Source organism: Falco peregrinus, chromosome 5 (genome assembly GCF_023634155.1).
Source record: "Falco peregrinus isolate bFalPer1 chromosome 5, bFalPer1.pri, whole genome shotgun sequence".
Classification (NCBI taxonomy): domain Eukaryota; kingdom Metazoa; phylum Chordata; class Aves; order Falconiformes; family Falconidae; genus Falco; species Falco peregrinus.
The window spans coordinates 111,072,513-111,091,433 of NC_073725.1; the positions used below are offsets into that span (position 1 = coordinate 111,072,513).

Genomic DNA, 18,921 nt, shown 5'->3' on the forward strand with positions numbered 1-18,921 from the left:
AAAACCACAACCAAACAAAACCAAAAAAACCTAAACAACTTAAAGTATTCTTAATTTTCCTTGCTTAAACCCAAACTCTGTAACAACATACACATTTAATGAGGCTATTCTAGCAGGACTTTACTTATAAAGTATTCCTACTATTAACTTTAATTCCTTAACTATGAGAACTCTTTTTAGTGAGGTTAAATGACCTAAAAAACTGTTAGTGTTCAAGGACTAAAAGTTAAACTGAAAAACTAATATTAGGAAGATAAAGCTAAAGTAGTTGGCTTTTGTGCTGATACATTCTGAGTTAATACAAGCAGCACATTAATGATCAAAACCAACCTCTGGTGTGTTGCCTTTTGTTATGCATTCATTTCATTTCAATATTATAAAATAGCCAACCTGTCAATTTTTTTAAAAAAGAAAATAATGAAATTTTGTTCTTTAGTATCTAGATTTACACTGTGTTTAAATCTTTGATATGCTCCTGCAGCTAGTTCCAGCTTCAAGGGAAAATTCACAGACCTAGAAGTCTAACACCAAGCAATTAACATGATTATATATTTAGAAGCTTGCCTGAGTCTATCTTCATATAAAGAAAGTATGGTTTTCGCTTGAATTAACGTAAGATAAAATCATAAAGGAGAGTAGGAAGCTTGTAATTTTCACAAAAATTTCCAGGGCAAGTTATGAACGCACTAAGATTAGTAGAAACTGATGACAGCCAGGTGACACACCCAAGAAAATGAAGCAGACAAAAAACAATTTTGGTGCATCAGTCTCCCAACCAAGGAGTTGATAACACTAAAAAGAAACAAACAACTGTCAACCAAATGCGACCTTATTCTTAAGAGAGAGGTTTGCTAGTTGCTTTAGCTGCCAAGGATGCCCTACAGCATTTGCACAGCTGTTTAAATACTGAAACATGTCAGACCTTGTACCCTGTCACTATTCTTGTTCAGTGTTTTCTCCAAATATACTCAAATATTATTATCTTGACAAAATATTTTTGTATATTCTTAAAGACCTTTACTGACACATTAACAGTTACATGAAAATTTAGGTAAAAAGGATCAAATACATGTATCTGCCCTCATGACCTTTTAAATTAATGTTTTACAGCAAAGCACCACTTGCCTAATAAATCTGTCATTAATGACGTTTGAAAAAAATTGAGCAAGGAAAAAACACAATGTAGGGAGGAAACAGAGACAACAAACAACAGCACAAGAACTGCATGAACTGAGGAACTGGACAGAAAAATTTTAAGCGCTTCTGAAGATGCCCATCTTATCCAAACCAAAACCACACTTCCAGCTGCCAAGCCACCTGTGGTTACTATTGCAATGCACACAGCCCAAGATGCATTCTGTGCTGGCTGCACACCTGAAAGTCACAAGTATCACAGGCTGAACCAACTAATTTACTAGCCTGCTTCTACTTCCTTCATTCCTGAGAGCCCTAACACCTTCCCAGGCAGGCTGCCAGTACCACATTGTGACAAACAGGCAGGGACCTCTGGTCTCTTGGCAGATGTGCTCACATGACCGGGCAAGTGTCAAAGCACACAAGCACCAGAAAATACTCCCTATAATCACATCACTCCACTGTTCACTAGGCATAAAAAATTACACTTATATTAAAATGATTAACTTTTTATTTGTAAACCCACATAATTTTCAAATCTATAAAACATTAAAATGTAAAAACTTAATTGATTGATCACATGGTCTGAAACTAGCTTTAACCTCACTGCCTATCTCCTTCAAAGTTTCAGAACTTTGATACGCTGGAAATTCATTACTTTACGTAACACTAGAAAAAGGCAGTAAAGTGGAAAAGTACTGCAAGCATATTATCCAAAGTCCAGTCATTTCCTTAGAGATCCAGATTCTTCAAAGGAATAACTGAGGGGGAATCACCTCAATTCAAAAGGTCAAATTTTGTTGTAAGGACTAGTCATATTACCTATAGCAGGGAAACAGGAGATCTTCCTTCCAACACAGGACTGATTTCCAGTACAGTTTGTTCTACTTTGTGCACACCCTTCTGTTTCTCTTCAGCCAGCCCCCGGCCAGCTGCTGCTGCTGCTAAGATACTACACACCACCTCTTCTTACAAGCGTATGGAATTTCCTACCAAATTCATGCTCAAATTTTAAATGGAGAATACTCAAGTAATTAATTATTTTAAGAGACCTAGGCATTCCCAGAAACACAAGCACCTTTGTTGTCTTCAGAGCTGATCTAACACAGAACTATGCCATTTACTGGTAAATTTGTATTTTTCTGGATTTAAAAGAAAACCAAAACAAATAACAAAGAAGACTTGGGATGAGGCAACATGGATGGTACCCACAGCCTTTTCATGTCAAGCCACATTATTTTTCATTTGCAACTAAGGATTTTTATCTTCGCTTCTTGGCAGGAATTTACTGGCGTGACTAGTACAACATCCTCCAGTTTTTGCAGTTGCAGGAAATACTCTCTCAAGAAAAGGGGAAGGGGAGATACACAACTAAACACATCTGAATGCACCAAGACACAAACTATATAGACAATTCCCTATGAAGCCATCCTGCAGGTACTAAAAATATTATTATGGTATTCCAAAGTAAGCTATGCACATTACTACAACCTGCTTCAAAGAAGTGATTCAGTAAAAAGAGGTGGGTGGCTCTGTGGAATTAAAAGCTCAGTATCAAGAACAGCTGCAATAAGTTCACATCTAAGGATGTACGAAATTGCACTAACTTTATAGCACTGAATGAGGAAGCATAAGAGAACTCAGAAAAAGAGTGTAAAAAGTTCACACAAATAGGTCTCTTACACACAAAAATAAAATATTCCAGAAATAGAAGTACAAGGACTCTTTCACTGTGGAAGGGCAAAGGTGACTCAAAATAACTTATTCTGAATATGAACTGGAAGATTATTTTTCACGCAAATCCCTTCTCTGCCCTCTAAATAAAGAGTTTCAAAATAAAAGCAACGTCACCTGTGCTCATCTATCATCCAATTCCACCTACAGACAACTGAATATATTCAGAAACAGAGATCTCACATGTTTATGTGTTAAAGTTACACTGAAGTTTAACAAATGGATGTTTCACTTAGAAATACCCAATGAAAGCTCTTTATCCCCTGTGAATATGTAATCCTGTATGAACTGGTATTGGAAACCTTCACACACAGGTAACATGCAAGGTTATGCCCCTACACTGATCCTTCTACTCTCTCCACACTCCCCTACACTGGCAGTGTCTAAGTATGAAGCCAGTACTTCCCCGCACAACAGAATCCCCGCACAGATGCTCCTTTGAGATTACATAAAGCCCAAACCCATAAAACAATACTTGCTTTATAAAACATCAGATTAAGTACTCCTTTTTAGTGCTCTCCAATGTTTTTTCAATCGCAGAACTGCATTTTACCAAAGTAAATCAAGATTTACATTTTTGAAACTAAAACCCTGGTACAAAGGAGAATATTATCTACATCTCAAACATTAAAATCTTCCTTATGTTCATTTAACCTTCCTGAAATATCATTTCAGGTCACCTGTGGAGCATGGTAGACCCTCTACACTATGAATTGCCTACCATTTCTATGTTTTTCTTTCAGTATTCTCAATGACAATGTTACCGATATCAAAATACACCATCCCATAATCTGTAATCTTGACTCTAAAACAAATCCAGTAGGATATCTGTTGCCTTTGACACTAATTCCAGACAGTTTGCTTGAAAAACACTTTAATATGTACAGCACCTTTAATTTATTAAGGTAGCGCCTTGTGTGAACAACCAAGAGATCTTCATCAGTAGCTTCCCGTGCCTGTACAATCAAGTCATCTGCAATTAGTTTTTCTTCTGAAACAGGAGAGAAATAACAATTGGCATTGTATACCACTGCTTAACTTCCTATATTCCACCCTGCCAAAGAAGCTGCTTTGACCTTTACGTGATAAATTCATCTGTAATGTAAAGCACTGAAACAACTTTTGTTTACTCAGAGTTTACTAATTTCCCAAATACATATCCTCTATACATATTAAGCTATTAAAGTAGCATGTATATCCTAAATTCTGATACACTCTGAAAGCTTTCTGTAAACATGGTGACTTCTTGTTTAAACTGAAAGAAGAGACAGGTAGTCACAGCAGACGGACAGACACAAAAGAATCACAAGACTCCTTACAGTCTAGGGCATGACATACTGGGGAAACGTTGGTGCTCATACCATCAAATACTCATCATTTTTAAACATGCTTTAAGAAATTCCACAGATGCCACTAATACTTAATTCCCTACATCAGAGTAGAATTAAAAAAAAAAAACCAAACCCAAACAAAATAATTGCCTGGATGTTCATAGAAGCAAACATGCTTAATTAGGGTATTTCTGTCACACCCCTACCTCCATTTGATTTCAAGAAATACTAATGACAGCAATTATTTCTTCCCCTTAGAGAGCAAAAGGTAGTTTATTTTAAAACCTAGTTTTATAAGAGCAAGGTACAAAATATCACTCCAAGATTTCAGAATGTGATTATAGACAATACATTTGAACACATACATCTGGGCATACTCGCCAGAAAGTTCAAATTAGGGTCAACTACAAAAGCCAAGCAGTGCAGAAAAACAATGCCGTTTTGCATATGATCACTACAAACAACAGATACAAGGCATCATGCTGATCTTCCCAGACAAATTTTGATATTTAACTGCTGCATGGCTGCAGTCTTCTAAGACCGTAACTTTTTTCTAACTTTATACTTGGAGGAGGAAGAAAGCAACTCACAAATGTGAGAGATTTTGTTCTGAAGTGTTATACAAGAATGGCACCTGCAACAATACTTGTTTTGGCAAGCTTACATCTCTCCTGACTGAGCCTTGAGAAACATTTCATTCACTGGTGTCAGACAGAAAGCCAAACTGCTAACAGTTTCATTCTTGACGAAGGAGAAGGTAACTGTAGAAAGACTTTCACTGGTAATTTGCTAAAAGATGATAGGGAACAGTGTACGTCAGCTGTTGCCAAGAGTTGTCAAAGAGCCAGAGAAAACCAAGAGCACCTTAAGGTATCCTGTGGCTTCTCTCCTTCACAAAGCAAGGAGAGTAAAACAATTGGGAAAACTGATTTTTTTGTGAAAGAGTAAAGAGTGGACACCACGCAGAAAAGAGCTAGAGGAAAAGACGACACAGAGCAGGAGCAGAAAGGCAAAGGTTTTGATTAGTTAAGAAAACAGCCATCGAACCCAAGACTTAATTAAGGTTGACAGAGGGAAGATCCAAAACTCAGCTACTAAATGGAGTGTTAGAATTTGTTTAGCCTTGGCTAAATTAATACAAGACAGCCTAAAGCCAGAAGGGCAATACTTCCAACTGCAAAAGACCATCAGTTGAAGGAGTCATCAACCACATAAATGGAAGAGGTCTGGCTCTTGGACCACCTTTGCCTTGGCCAGAGAAAAAGCCCTTTTTTTTTTTTTTTTAACTTGATCACAAGCTTAAACTTTAGAAGAAGAGATTCCAAGATTTTATAGGCCCTGATCCCAATCTTGGTTCTTACATTTGTACTTCCTTAATGTGTTTCTGCCTTTATCTTCCAACAGCAATGAGCACCATCACAAAGCATTCTGCCTGTCACCAGAGGTGTTTCAAAGCTCTTCCCAAACATTATCAGAGTAATAGCATAAGGTTGATAAAGAATGGATTTATACAAGCTGCACTTATCTTTCAGCCTGGAAAGTGCCATTTGCCGCCAACACACTGTCTGCAGTCCAAGTTGAATAACTGAGTTACACGCAGCAACAAACCAGTCCTTAACACCTGTAGTTTCACAAGCCACAAGGAATGACCCTGCTCTTGCTACACCAGGTGTTAAGCAATGGCAGCACAAGGCTATAGCAAGCTATACAAAGTACTCCCAAACTGCAATTCAGATCTTGCAAGCTAGACCATTTGTAAGCTTGCAGCCAACACAGGAAGGATTTTCCATTCACTGATACAAAACTGAAGTCCACGTCCTGTTTTAGAGCCAGGCTTGGTCCTCTAAAGAAAGACAAAACTGTAACTGCAAACAGCAGCTATCCTCAAGAGGAAACTTAAAAGGAAATATTGCTCTCATACATCAATCTAGAACTGAAAGTCTTTGAATCGTTAAAAACCTGTTAAGTATTAAAACATGGCACCCTGTGCTACGTCCATAAGGCTCTAGCATTCTGCACCTAACGGGCTAGGCTGCAAGTCAAGATTCTGGTGCTTACTTCAGAGATGGAAATAATTCTCAGATGTCCTGTATGAATGTTTCTTGTAAAAGCCAAGCAATGAAATTCTGCTTACTTCATGCTTTCATTCAAATCACAAAGACCAGAAATATTTCAAGATGGTCTAAAACATCGCTATGCTCATATTTTTCCCTCCTCCTTTTTACTCAGTCTTGTAAAGCTCTGGGCCAGATCTAAATGAAACAAACTAGTTACTCTGACCAGTACTATTCTGCCTCTGGGGAGAAAAATAATTTCATGAACTTGAATTTTGAATCACATTTTAGTCTTCATAAACAGCATGACAAAGCTGAAACCAAAATTGTGGGTTCATTTAATGGAGCACGCTACAAAATACATTTTCAAAGGACTGTGAAACAAACCTTTGTATTAAAAAGCACTGGTGTGGTATGTTTGCTCTAACATTACAATTTCATCATTTAAATACTTCACAGACAAGATCTTCACCACCATGTAACACAACATCCAAACCACCTCAGAAATCCCACTATCAATTTAACTTGTTAATATTTAAGTCTGCAAATATATAAGAATACTAAAGCACTCCAGATATGATTAAAGGACATGGCTTAAATCTACAGAATGAGCAATGAAGATGTAAAGTCACTATTACAGTGGCAATTATCAATGTCTGCACTAATTACATAATTCCTATTAGCTTTTGTGCAAATGTTGGTCTAAGAGGTATCTTCTGTTATTTTACCTTTCAAGAAGTTGATTACTTTTCCCCATTTCCCTGCATCGAATGGATGCAGTTTCTCAAGTCCCATGAACGTGATGTTGTAGTCTGGAGAATATACGATAGGCCAGCATGCCGATGGAGGATCCTCATACAACTCAGTTCTGTGAGGCCTTGAAAAGCCAAAAAGAAACTAGTCACCATTTTTAGCAACTGTTTACAAAGCTGTTTTTTTTTCTTCACTACAATCCTAAATTAAAAATTAGAATCCTTACTAATACCAACTTTGTATTAGGAACGGTTCCCAAGGATACTATTTCCAATGGTTACTGAAGGAAAAATTTGGTTGTTTCCCTGACCCTGCTGCTGAGGAGCAGTTAGAGTAACATCCCTCACTTCCAACCATTACAGTTAAACTCTTGACCTGACCAGTAGTGGGGGAAAAAAAAGAGTAACTGAAGGCTGAAGAACATACTAATGAGTTATGCACATAAAGATCATCGCAGACTTTAACGGAAACATGGGATTCACTCCCCTCATGTGTCCAAGTTCATCAAGCAGCACCTCTACCTTAGAAAGTGAATCCAGTTTTACAAACATCACCTTCAACAAATGTGTTACTAGACCCACATTTTAGAGTCTGTATCAAAACACAATTGAAAAAAACAAAGTACGCTGCTCATAGACATGACACTTCAACACCACTAGGTTGGAAAGATTTCTAGGATCCCTTCCTAGGAGCAAGAGATCATTTTGTGACCAGCTCAGCACCAGTAAAGAGGTTTGTATTTGTGTAGAGCGCAACCACAGAACAGGGTCTCAGCTCTAGAACTCATGCCAGTGACCCTTAACCGATGTTTCTCTTTACCCCCAGCCCGAAGTCTTGTATTCTCCAAACACGAGGAGAGAAGGCACAGCCAGCTCAGAGCCCTCCTTGACAAGCCGTTAAAGGGAGGGTCTGCCAGCGCCATGCCCTGCGCTCACAGAGGCACACGCCAGCACCCCAGGGACACCTGCGCGCTGACCGCTCAGCCTGTCCCAGCAGCTGAGGCCGCCCTGCCCTGCCCGCTCTCCCTCCCTCGGAATTAGCTGAACTTTGCAAAAGATTTCCACGCTCACTGAGCAAGACAGAAGGCCCTTTGTCAGGTGAACAATACAGACAGAAACACCCTTACTGCCAGCGTAAACATGCTCAAAAACACCCTTTTAAAATCTCGTTAAAAACAAAACGGAACACATTAACCAAACACGAAAACAAAGGAGGTTTTTCACCAGAGCCGCGCAGCGCGCACGCCTCCCGAAGCCCGAGCCCGGCTCCTCGGCCCCTTCCCGCGTCCACGCACGGGCCGCTACGCGCCCCCGGCCCCTTCCTCCCCCCGCCTACCACCGGGCCGCGGCCCCGCGAGCAGGGGACGTTCCCGACACCCTCCCCGGCAGACAACGGGACGCCCCAGTGGGAGGCGGCCGGCCTGCCGACAGCGCGGCGGCTCCCCATGGCTTTCCGCCGCTGCTCTCAGGCGGCCCAAGCCGGCCGATGCCGACGCGGGCGGAGGGAGGCTGGGCCCGCGGCGGCGAAGCGACGCTGCCGCTGTCCCTGGGGCTCCGTGGGCGCACCCGGCGGCCCTGCACGTAGGAAGGAGCGGGCCGCGGGCACCGAAGTCCGGCAGGCCTCAGACAGGCACTGCTCGCCGCATCGAGAATCGCCTCCCACCGACCAAGCAACTCCCCTGGCCCGGCGGTACTCACATCCCCCCGCCTTCCGCGGCCGCACTGACCACGCCAGGCCACGCCGCGCAGCGAACCGCGGGCCCGGCGGGCCCGCACCGCCAACCCCACGGCCCCGCCCCGCTGCTGGGCGGTGACACACGGAGGGCCGGGCGGCGGGGCCCGTGCGGAGCCTCTGCGGGGGCGGAGCGCTGCTGCCCGGGGGGCGGGGCCCTGTGGGGGGTGGGGCGAGGGGGCCCTGCGGAGCTCCTGAGCGGGCGGCACGGCGAGGGGTGGGGACAGCTCTCGCCCGTGGAAGAATCCAGGGTTGTGCTGTAACGGCTGCGGGAAAAGTTTTTGCCGCCATCTTATACGTGGCCACCGAGGATGGTGCAAGGCCAAGCGGGCGTTTGGTGGGGGATCCGAGGTGTCTCGGGAAGGGCCGTGGGTCTGACGTGGGATTTAGAAAGACTCGACCCCAGTGTTCGGTTTTTGCATCAGCTACTGCCGTGATTTTATATCAAGGGCCTCAAAGTGATTCCACACACACACACAAAAAAAAAAAATTGGACAGGAAAATACGATTCTCATTATAAAATAAATCAACAAGCTGTGGGTAGGTGCAGAGACATGGCATGTCAGCAGCAGAATGAGGAAAATTAAGGTGAAACTGTGCTGTTACCGAACTGAGCAACAGAACGCCTGCTGATTATGTCAGGTCTGGATTCCCCCAAGGAACATGATCCCTAAATTCAGGCACACCAGAAAAATCAGCTAGTTGCAAGCCAAGAGCCAATATCTAAGTGTACTTTACTAATCCTGCCTGAACACATACAAAAAGCATTTCTTACGCAGTCATACACCTAAATCAATAAACCATAATGAAAAATGGTCCATTAATAGCAGCAGTATCTATCACACCAAGGATAAATGTACAGAAATGTACTGAGAAGCACTCTTTTTCTCTGAGGAGTAATGTCGTCTGTTATCAGAGTTCCAGATAAATGTTGATGTGAGGTCCCTGTGAGGCGAGTCCCGCCCAGCAGCCGCCCGCCACAGGGCCCGGCCCAGCCCCTCGGCCGCAGCACCCTGAGGAAAACCTGCTTCAGGAAGGGTGAAACACCACGGAGACGAGAGTTGTGAGGGAAAAAAATGTGAGGCAGGGCCCTGCGAGCACGGAGGACGGAGGGCAGGGAAGGAGGGAGCTGCAGGCGGGGGATTGCCCTGCAGCCCCTGGAGGGGACGCCTGTGCCCCCGAGGGATCGCAGCCCGCGGCGGGCACTGGCGCTGGAGCCGGGGAGAAGCGCGGGCGGGAAGGAACGGCAGCGAGGAGCTGCCATGAGCTGAGCAGCCCCCCCTTCCCCGGCGCCACCCGGAGGGGGCAGAGGAGGCGGGTGACGCGAGAAAATACAGTGAAAAACCTAAAACTCTACAGGCAGGAGGTGTATAGATAACAGGAACCATCAAGAGGCAGGCAGGAGCCTCACTGGCTGCGAGAGAAGGTCTGAGGCTCGGGCCGCTCAGCACTTCAGAAGGGACAATCAGTACAGGTGCAGATGGGCTCCACAAGAATGTAAATCAGTAGCCTTCTGGCAAAGGATGTGCTAATCGCTAAAAGAAAAACTACTGAAGTGATAAGACTCAAGGACACTAGGATAAAATAATTGTGGAAGTGGTAGATAACAAATGCCGCCCCCCCCCCCCCCCCCCCCCCCCGCCCCGAAGAAGAGTGAAACCCCCACTCGGGGAGCATGCCCAGTAAATTTAAAATGAACTGTACCTTTAAATCGAAGTGAGAAAGCAACTAACCAATAATTAGTTAGTAGGTGTAGACTTTGGCCAGAACTAACCAACTTCACTTATAAATATGTATTGTGAGTACAACTAGGTGTGCAAGTTAGGCCCAAGATATGCAAGAGAATGACCAGTGCTGGATTTTGGACGTTCTCTGAGCTCCAGTTTTCTGCCAGCGGTTTTTTCAAGGCAAATGGATAGGAAACCTTACAGCATAGTAGAAGATACAGAGCTAAGCAAATAATGACATTTTTGGTTCACTAGCCACTCTGAAAAAAACTTTTTTGAAGACAGTTTGGGGTTCAAATACATTTTTACAACACTGAAACATTTTAAACAAAGTGAAATATTTTGATTAAAAAAAATCAGACTCAAACAAATAATAAACTTTTCAATTAATATAACTTCACAAGATGTAGTTGAATAGCTGAACCCATACTTTTGGCTGAAAGATACTTTTAAAAGTTCTGCCAAGTTTTAATCTTCTCTTTACAAATTCAAAAAGCAAGGCAACAAGCATAAGTCAGCAGCAAATTTGAGAAGATGACCTAAGTCTCGTAGAATAAAAGCACATACTTATAAAAAGCAAAAAATACAGACAATATGGAACTCAGCCTTCTCTAAACTTCTTGGAATCCTTCAAAATTAGACCCCAAATACACCATAAAAGTGAGAAAATAGATGAATTACAATCCAGCTGGTATAGAGTACCGATGTTATTTCTCAACTGATAGCTCTATTTCCCTAAGACAAAGGAAATGTTTTCTCCTTATGCCATTTTGCTTGTCAAGACAAAGTGTAACTGGAATGGTTTTGGCAATATTATGGGTAGCACTGGGGTCGTGTGTTAAGGGACTTTATTAATTGCCGCATCCTTGAAAGCACAGGCATAATATAATTGTTACAATAAATAACCAACAACGTATTAACTCTCAAATTTTGGCCTGTTTACCATGCTCTTGGTCTTCCAGATCATTTATCTCATGTTGAAAATGGTAAAAAGCACCCCTAGGAGGACAGACTATGTTCCAAAGAGTAATACTTTTTTATAATGGGGCTCCAGTTTGAAACTGAATCAGATAATGGCCTTGTGCTTCCAGGGGACTCTTTCCAGGCTGTTCATGTGATTGGGCTCTTTAAAGGTCCAGTATCCACTAGTGCAGATACATTTGAAGATGGGTCCCAGAGTCTGAATTGCAAGCAAAATCAACTTCCAGAAGACAGAAACCGAACTCTGACTAATGTACCATATGAAAGAAACTGGCCTGTCAGACCAGCCAGTATTGTCCCAGTTTATTAAATCTCTTCAAGTAATCTGTTGCGCATTAATTCTTTGGTAGAATGAGGATATTAGGCAAAAGCCTTTCATCAGCTTCTCAAACTTCCACAGAATAGAAAATGTCTTCTTAGTTCTGATGTTCCATGATGGTGAAACTACTTAAACATGTAGTTTCATACTTAAACATACTTAAACACGAGGAATGTTGAAGCACGATGGCTTTCCATATCAAAAATAGTGAAGAGAGAGACAAAAGTCATGGTAGCAAATTTATGATACGATGCAAATTGAGACTACAGATCCAGTCACCCAAGTGTAGATCAGTGATGTGGTGTATAAGCAATTTGCTGGATGGTCGTGCTGAAAGAGTTGCAATCAAAAGCTCAATGGCCAAGTGGAGACCAGTGCCAAGGGGCATTCCTCAGGCATTGACACTGGGACCAGCGCTGCTTAACATGTCTGCAGGCAAAGGCAGCCCAGAGGGTTTCGCTCTCCTTTGCTCACATTATTTTGTTTGCACGGAATATGGGGGACTGCTGGGGACCCTCTGTTGTAAGCTGCATGGTAGTGTCTGGCTGCCCAAGAGAAAATGAAATGCTCAGAAGCTGGGAGTGACCTGGTTTGGTGGCCAGGAGCTCTGTGGGGGCTGTCTCGCTCTCCTTCCCAGGCTGGCTTAGGGAAACTGGTTTCACAGAGTTTTATGCTCCCAGGGTTATGTCCAGGACCTGGGCTGTTCTGTGGTGGCTGTGCTATGGGCACGTCTGGTCTGGCCTGCAGCCTGCTGTAGACTTTAGGGCCTTAGGGACAACAAATGATCATAAAATCCTGTCACAGAGAAAAGGATATGGACTTCGTCTATCCTCCTGAAAAAAAAAAGGTCACTGTAATCTAACAGTGAAGCGTCTATTACCTTTTAGAGAGTGGTCTGGTGTAGGTAGTAGGGAAAGCCTGCCATCAGTGATGGGGACCTGAGCTGAGCAAAAAAGTGCTGAGAAAAGGTACAAGGCTGCCGCTGCCCTCCCATGCCATGCCTACCTGTTGGGGCTCTTGCTGTATTGAATGATTATACTGAACTCTGAAGCAAGTGGAAAAATACTGAAGAAATAAGACGAGGTTACGGCCAGAACAGTGGGATGAAGAAAAAGGAGCAAATTGCAGATGTTTGCTCAAAACCAAGGCCAACGGGACGTGATAAGAGGAGCTGGGAAACCGCAGAAAGGAGCCTACATGCCAGAACAAGCAGAAACAGAAATCTTCCCAGTAAACAATTGTTAACCAATCATATTATTATACGCTTGTAAAATAGCCAACCACATTATTGCACGCTTATAGAATGCCTTATAAAAGTCTACCTGGTTTGTACAATAAACGGATCAGATCTTGAACTCTGTGAGTATTTGAATCTGACTCCCGCTCGCCCGAAATGCCCGCAGCATCTGGTGACCCCGACGTGATCCGATGAGGGTCGACAGGATCGGTTAAAAGGTCAGGAGGATTCATTAAGGATCGTGTTACGAGCTGCGGAGCCGGCGAGGATCCTGCTGCCAGCGGAGAGAGAGCTGGGCGCCCGAAGAAAGGCGGAACGTGCACGGCTGACCGGTGAGTCAGGAAATTTAAGCAGGATGGGAATCACTGCATCAGTGGTGGAAAAAGCAACCGTAGACAGTTTGATGAAACTGGCAGAAAAAACTGAAACGCCAGTCTCACGGCAGGCAGTAGTTGATCTGCTATGTTGGAGTCGCCGCCGTGGTTACCTTGCTTCTACGCAAGATGTATATAATAATGAAACATGGAAGAAAGTAGGAGAGGACTTATGGGAATCTGTGCAAGTTGGGACTAAGGGGGTAAAGACTTTGGCTCGCACGTATCGAGCTGTACGGGGTATGGTCGCGCAATTACCACCCTGGTGTCCTGAAAAGGAACAAGCGGCGAGCGGCGGCGTGCGGCCCGGCAGGCCCCGTCCCGGTCGCGGTTTCTCTCCAAGGCGGCACACCCGCCCCCTCCGATCGGCGCCATGGCGATGCAAGTGGCCAAGCGAGCTAACATCTGGTTGCCCCCAGAGGTCAATGGGATCCTTTATATTCGGAACCTGCCGTATAAAATCACAGCGGAGGAAATGTATGATTTATTTGGGAAATACGGACCTATTCGACAAATCAGAGTTGGAAACTCTCCTGAAACTAGAGGAACAGCTTAAGCTTCTCAAAGAAAAATACGGACTTGATTACAAACCCCTCCCCCCCCCCCCCCCCAAAAAAAAAAAAAAAAAAAAAAAAAAAAAAAAGAGAAAAAAAAAGAGAAAAAAAAAAGAAAAAAAAAAAGAAAGAAAAAAAGAAAAAAAAAAGAAAAAAAAAAGAAAAAGAAAAAAAAGAAAAAAAGAAAAAAAAGAAAGAAAAAAAAAAGAAAAAAAAAGGAAAAAAAAAAAGGAAAAAAAAGTGCTTCAGATGTCACCTACAAGAAATGCGTTTCTGCTTTGAACTAGCTTTTGAGCCTTTGGGAGTAAACTATACGGCTATAAATCAATCATATTGGGGTTGGTTAGATAAGAAGTATAATGACACGAATTTTGGCTTTAGTGATAACTGTACCTGGTGGAATACTACACTTGTTAAAAATACGTATTTTTTGCAACAGTTGATTTACCGTTTAAATGTATCAATTTATTTACCTCAACAAGAATTGAGGGTGGTTGAGGGATTTATTGAAACAAGGTCTGTCTATATTGTTGTTTGTTATTCTTTTGTTACTTTTAGTGCCTTGCCTTTTACAATGTTTTCAGAGCTGTGTGGAACGCAGTATTAATGCTGTATTTAAAAAGAAAGGGGGAGGTGTTGGGGCTCTTGCTGTATTGAATGATTATACTGAACTCTGAAGCAAGTGGAAAAATACTGAAGAAATAAGACGAGGTTACGGCCAGAACAGTGGGATGAAGAAAAAGGAGCAAATTGCAGATGTTTGCTCAAAACCAAGGCCAACGGGACGTGATAAGAGGAGCTGGGAAACCGCAGAAAGGAGCCTACATGCCAGAACAAGCAGAAACAGAAATCTTCCCAGTAAACAATTGTTAACCAATCATATTATTATACGCTTGTAAAATAGCCAACCACATTATTGCACGCTTATAGAATGCCTTATAAAAGTCTACCTGGTTTGTACAATAAACGGATCAGATCTTGAACTCTGTGAGTATTTGAATCTGACTCCCGCTCGCCCGAAATGCCCGCAGCACCTACCAATACTTGGTATTACTCAAGTATACTCAGTTTCTGTTTTCCTCTTAGAAGAAGAAACCATGGGTTCCTGCTGGAAGAAATATATAGGAAGAGCCACTGGTTGGCTGCAGAGTTTCACAGTGTAGTGAAAGTCGCCTTGCTACTGTAGCTCACTCTGAGACACCTTCACGTACCTCCTCAGCTCGTTGTAGCCCACGTGGCTGTCATGCTTTTCTAAACCTCAGCAGCAGCAAGTAAAGCTAGGGCCTTGTAGCAGACCCTGCTGTGGTAATAGCACATAGGGTTTTCATATAAAAGAGGGCACACTGAGACTAGACATGAGGACAGCAGTTTATTGTTTTATGCCGAGGGTGGTAAAACACATTGGGGCTTTCCCCACGCGCCCGTGCCCAGCTCCTGCCTGCCGACACAGTGGGCATCCACGGCTGCGCCCAGGCGTGGAGCCCAGCCGGTGCTGGTGCCTCGCTTGGTTTGCTGTTGGTACCCCCTGGACACTTGTGTGACAGCCCTGTGTCACACTGTCTTTGGCGGGCAGCGGCTGAGCCCCGAAGCTGTCGGTTGGGGCTCTGTCAGTGCGCCCCAGCTCCTACCCTGGTGTGGCTGCCTTCAGCCCCTGCTGTGCGGCTGGAGCAGTGAGCTCAGGGGTGTGTGGGAGTCTCAGGAGGCTCAGAGGGCTTGAAATCCTTGGGGGTTGGGGTCCTTGGAGGGCTGGGGAGCGATGCGGGGCTCTGGGGCTGTGGAGGCTCCTGCGGTTCGTAGATACTCTCCTGGCTCCTCTGCGTCATGGTACCTGGGTACGGGCTCGAGCAAGGCGAGTAGTTTGGTCTTTCAGGTGGCAGTGGCGTCTGCTGGCGTGGGGTCCAGATCTCAGGGGTGCTGGGGCACCTGCTCTGACTGCTCAGGCACTGGTGGAAGCAGCTCTTTATATGCTGGAGTCTTGAAGCTCCAGCGACGGGCCTGTGGAGAGAGGAGGCCGCTGAGGCGCTCAGCTGCAGAGGGGGCGCACGGACTGTCCCCCACAGCACGGCCCAGAGCTGGCAAGGCTCCCCAGCACGGGCAGAGCCGCTGGCACGCCTTGGCCGACGTGGACACCCGCAGCTCATGGCAGCCCCGAGCAGGGGGACTCCTCAGGGCAGGTTCGGTGGCCACCAGCCAGCGCTACTGGGCGCCTCCCTGGCTGGGGCAATCTCTTGCCCCGCTCTTTCTCGTCCTGCCCTTGCTTTTGGGCAGCCTGACTAGAAATGCTTCGTGGCTCTGAGCAGCCATCAGAGGAAGAGGAGGGAGGGAAATGTACTCACGCTTTCTTCTTCCTTCGCCACCAGACCACGACACAGCCCAACACAATGGCAACTTGCAGAGAAACAACAGCCGCTACTGCACCCATAGTAGAGAGCTTTCCAGGGTCTCTGGGACCGGAAACAGCTGGGGGGCTCGGGGGATTGTAAAGCTCTGTGGTTCTCTCGGTGACATCATCTGCAGGAGCAATCAGGAACGTCAGCCCGTCCTGCGCACCACTGGTAAGCGTGCAGCACGATTGATCCGGCCAGGACATTCTCTCTTTCCCCCCCGTACTGGTGCCTGGAGGCACGTTCCCACCCTTTGGGGCAGGGTGTCCCACCCAACCAAACCCAGAAGGCCAGAAGGGGAGCACAGGGGGGGCGCAGCTGCTTGAGCCTTTGAGTGACACGGACAGAAACCGTCCCTGCAGCAGGCAGTGCCACCCCAGCTCTCCCTCCCCGTGAGACAGTTCCCACACCCCAGGGGACAGACTCAGGCCTCCTCAAGTGGCCCTGAAGCCTTGCCCTCCCCCTAGTGCCTTTTCTCCAGCACAGGCACCGCCTGCAGCACCTCCCAGGTTTCAGGATGTGTCTCCCACTTGGGGACCCCAGCAAGACTGCTCCGTACCTGAGCCCGGTTCATAAGCCCGATTTATCTTGCTCTGGTGGTCTTCTCCAGGCTTTGACGGCACTGCCAAAAAGCAGAGGGGGAAGGTTAAGCCTCAGCGAGTCTCAGGCACAGAGGACACAGGAGGACGGGGAGGTTCCCCCTAAGCCTCTGCCTAGTCTGGGAGTCAGGGCATCGCTGTGGACCTCGGCTCAGGGAGGGATCCCGCTCTGTGCTGCTCCTGTGCCTCTCGGCAGTCACAGCAAGCTCGGGGATGCAGCTAGAGCGGGAGGGACATTTGGCACATTTCCCATATCTGCGGAACATGGTCCCGATGCCTCGAACCCAAAACACTTTCAGCTTTGGCTGCTGCTGTGACTTGCCAGAGTGGGCACTGGGGGAAGAGCCTGCGCCTGGTTCCGACTCCACGCAACAGCCACGCCTGACCTGCTGGGGGACCAGGAAATTGCAGGCCATCTTTTGGTTTGCGTTGCACTTTTGGCGACGTGTAAAGCGATGCAAAATGCCTTCCTTCAAAGAGGACGGGAAGAAGCTGCAGCCAGTCCGGCCAGGGAAACAGCCCTTTCGAGAAGGGCTCCTCCGCCCTTCCCTGTAAGCACCAGCAACGGTCACGGTTGCCCCATCCCAGCTATCGGTCGGCAGACGGGAGATGCAGCACAGCCCAAGAAGCCTGCCGAACCAGCATCCCCACCGACCTCCAGCATCAGGAAAGGGCAGCCGGCGTCGCCTGGCACCTCGCTCCTGCCTGGAACTGGGCCAGTGGGCAAGCAGTGCTGCCCGTGAGCTGAACACAAGTTCAGCGCTCGCCAGGCCCTCAAATCTGCCTGCCAGCAGACGCCTGCACAAACCAGCTCCGAGCCGTAACGGCAAAACTGGGGCAGCAGCCGCCCCTGGCCCTCCGCTTGAAGCACAACTGGCAGCAGAGGCTCTGCACCATCTCTGTGGCTCAGCTGCCAAATTTCACAGCGAAGGCAGAGTGAAATGTGCCCACCGTGTCCTCTCTCCTGTTCCTCCAACATTTGCCTTAAGAACTCAGATGACTCGCAGGGGCCAGCAGACAGCTTTGCAAGGCAAAGCTCCACAGGGCGCATCTCTGAGCCCGGCCCGTTCCCTCTCTGCTCTCCTCCATGTCTGCGCATGGGCCACGGACGGAGCAACTTGCTCTTCAGGCGGAAAGAAGCCTAGAGGGTAGATGCAGCTTCCTCCCACTGATTTACCCGTGGGATGGCTCTCAGGCTCGAGGTCAGGAACAGGCCACGAATTCGGGATGGTGTAACCCTTGGGAGGCTCTTCAGGAGAATTGCACATGAGTAAGCTCTTGTCACATTGACACTGTTTCTTCTTTCAAGGAAAGGGACATAGAGCGCTTACCTGCAGGATGCCCCAAGGGCTCCAAACCAACAGCCTGCCATGCATCTCGATAAACTTTGGCAGCATCCTCACCTAGAAGCAAGCACAGAGGGGAAACGTTGCCATTGCCTGTTGGCATCCGCTTGTGCCTTAGTGAACCGCAGGCACTGGAAGGGGCTCAGGTAGCAGCGTGGGAGCCAGACCCCGGGGAGATTGCCAGCGCTGCAGAGGGGCCTGGTGACCTCTTGGCCGGCACCTGGCAGCTCTCCAACACGCTCTTCAAGCCAGGCCATGAACAAGACCCCTCAGGGAGCGTGTGGGCCAACATAGGGCCCCTGGGGGCATTCTTACCCGCACAGCTCTCACACACACAGGGGAAGCCCTCACCAAAGCGCTCGAGGGAAAAGCCACATCCACGCTTCTCGGGGAGAGGAGCCCGCTGGCCCGTGAAAGGTCGCAAATGTGCCGAGTGCTTACCTGCTTCCTGCTCTTGCCAAGGTGCAGCCCAGGCAGCCCTGGCACGTAGGGCCTCCAGGAGGAGGAGGAGGAGGAGGCAGTGCTGAATGAGGGCCATGGCTCCCTTCAGCCACATGATCCTGTGCTGCTGTCACCGCTGCTGCTGCATGTGGTGCAGTTGCGGCTGGGGGCTGAGGCGTGGGTACTTATAGCTGGTGCATCGCCGTGGAGCTCCGTGACCTC

The 18,921-nt window shown here is 46.4% G+C and overlaps 1 protein-coding gene and 1 long non-coding RNA gene across 5 annotated transcripts in view; both read right to left on the reverse strand.

The window, feature by feature from the left end:
* Nucleotides 1-8,832, reverse strand: part of HDAC11 (histone deacetylase 11) — a 30,874-nt gene extending 22,042 nt beyond the window's left edge. For 2 of the 4 annotated variants that reach the window (XM_055805785.1, XM_055805783.1), the window contains exons 1-3: nucleotides 8,704-8,832; nucleotides 6,982-7,130; nucleotides 3,759-3,859 (exon numbers count right to left, since the gene is read on the reverse strand). In XM_055805785.1, the coding sequence (XP_055661760.1) occupies nucleotides 3,759-3,859; nucleotides 6,982-7,130; nucleotides 8,704-8,705 (252 nt within the window). In that variant the 5' untranslated portion in view covers nucleotides 8,706-8,832. The remainder of the gene's footprint in view (nucleotides 1-3,758; nucleotides 3,860-6,981; nucleotides 7,131-8,703) is intronic. The other 2 variants (XM_055805786.1, XM_055805784.1) reach the window with 1 other exon arrangement.
* A 2,463-nt stretch (nucleotides 8,833-11,295) lies between these two features.
* On the reverse strand, nucleotides 11,296-15,617 carry LOC129784564 (uncharacterized). Its single transcript, XR_008747436.1, has 2 exons — nucleotides 14,964-15,617; nucleotides 11,296-12,765 (listed from the first exon to the last, which is right to left on the reverse strand). It is a non-coding gene; the product is annotated as an uncharacterized LOC129784564 (long non-coding RNA).
* Nucleotides 15,618-18,921: the final 3,304 nt, after the last annotated feature.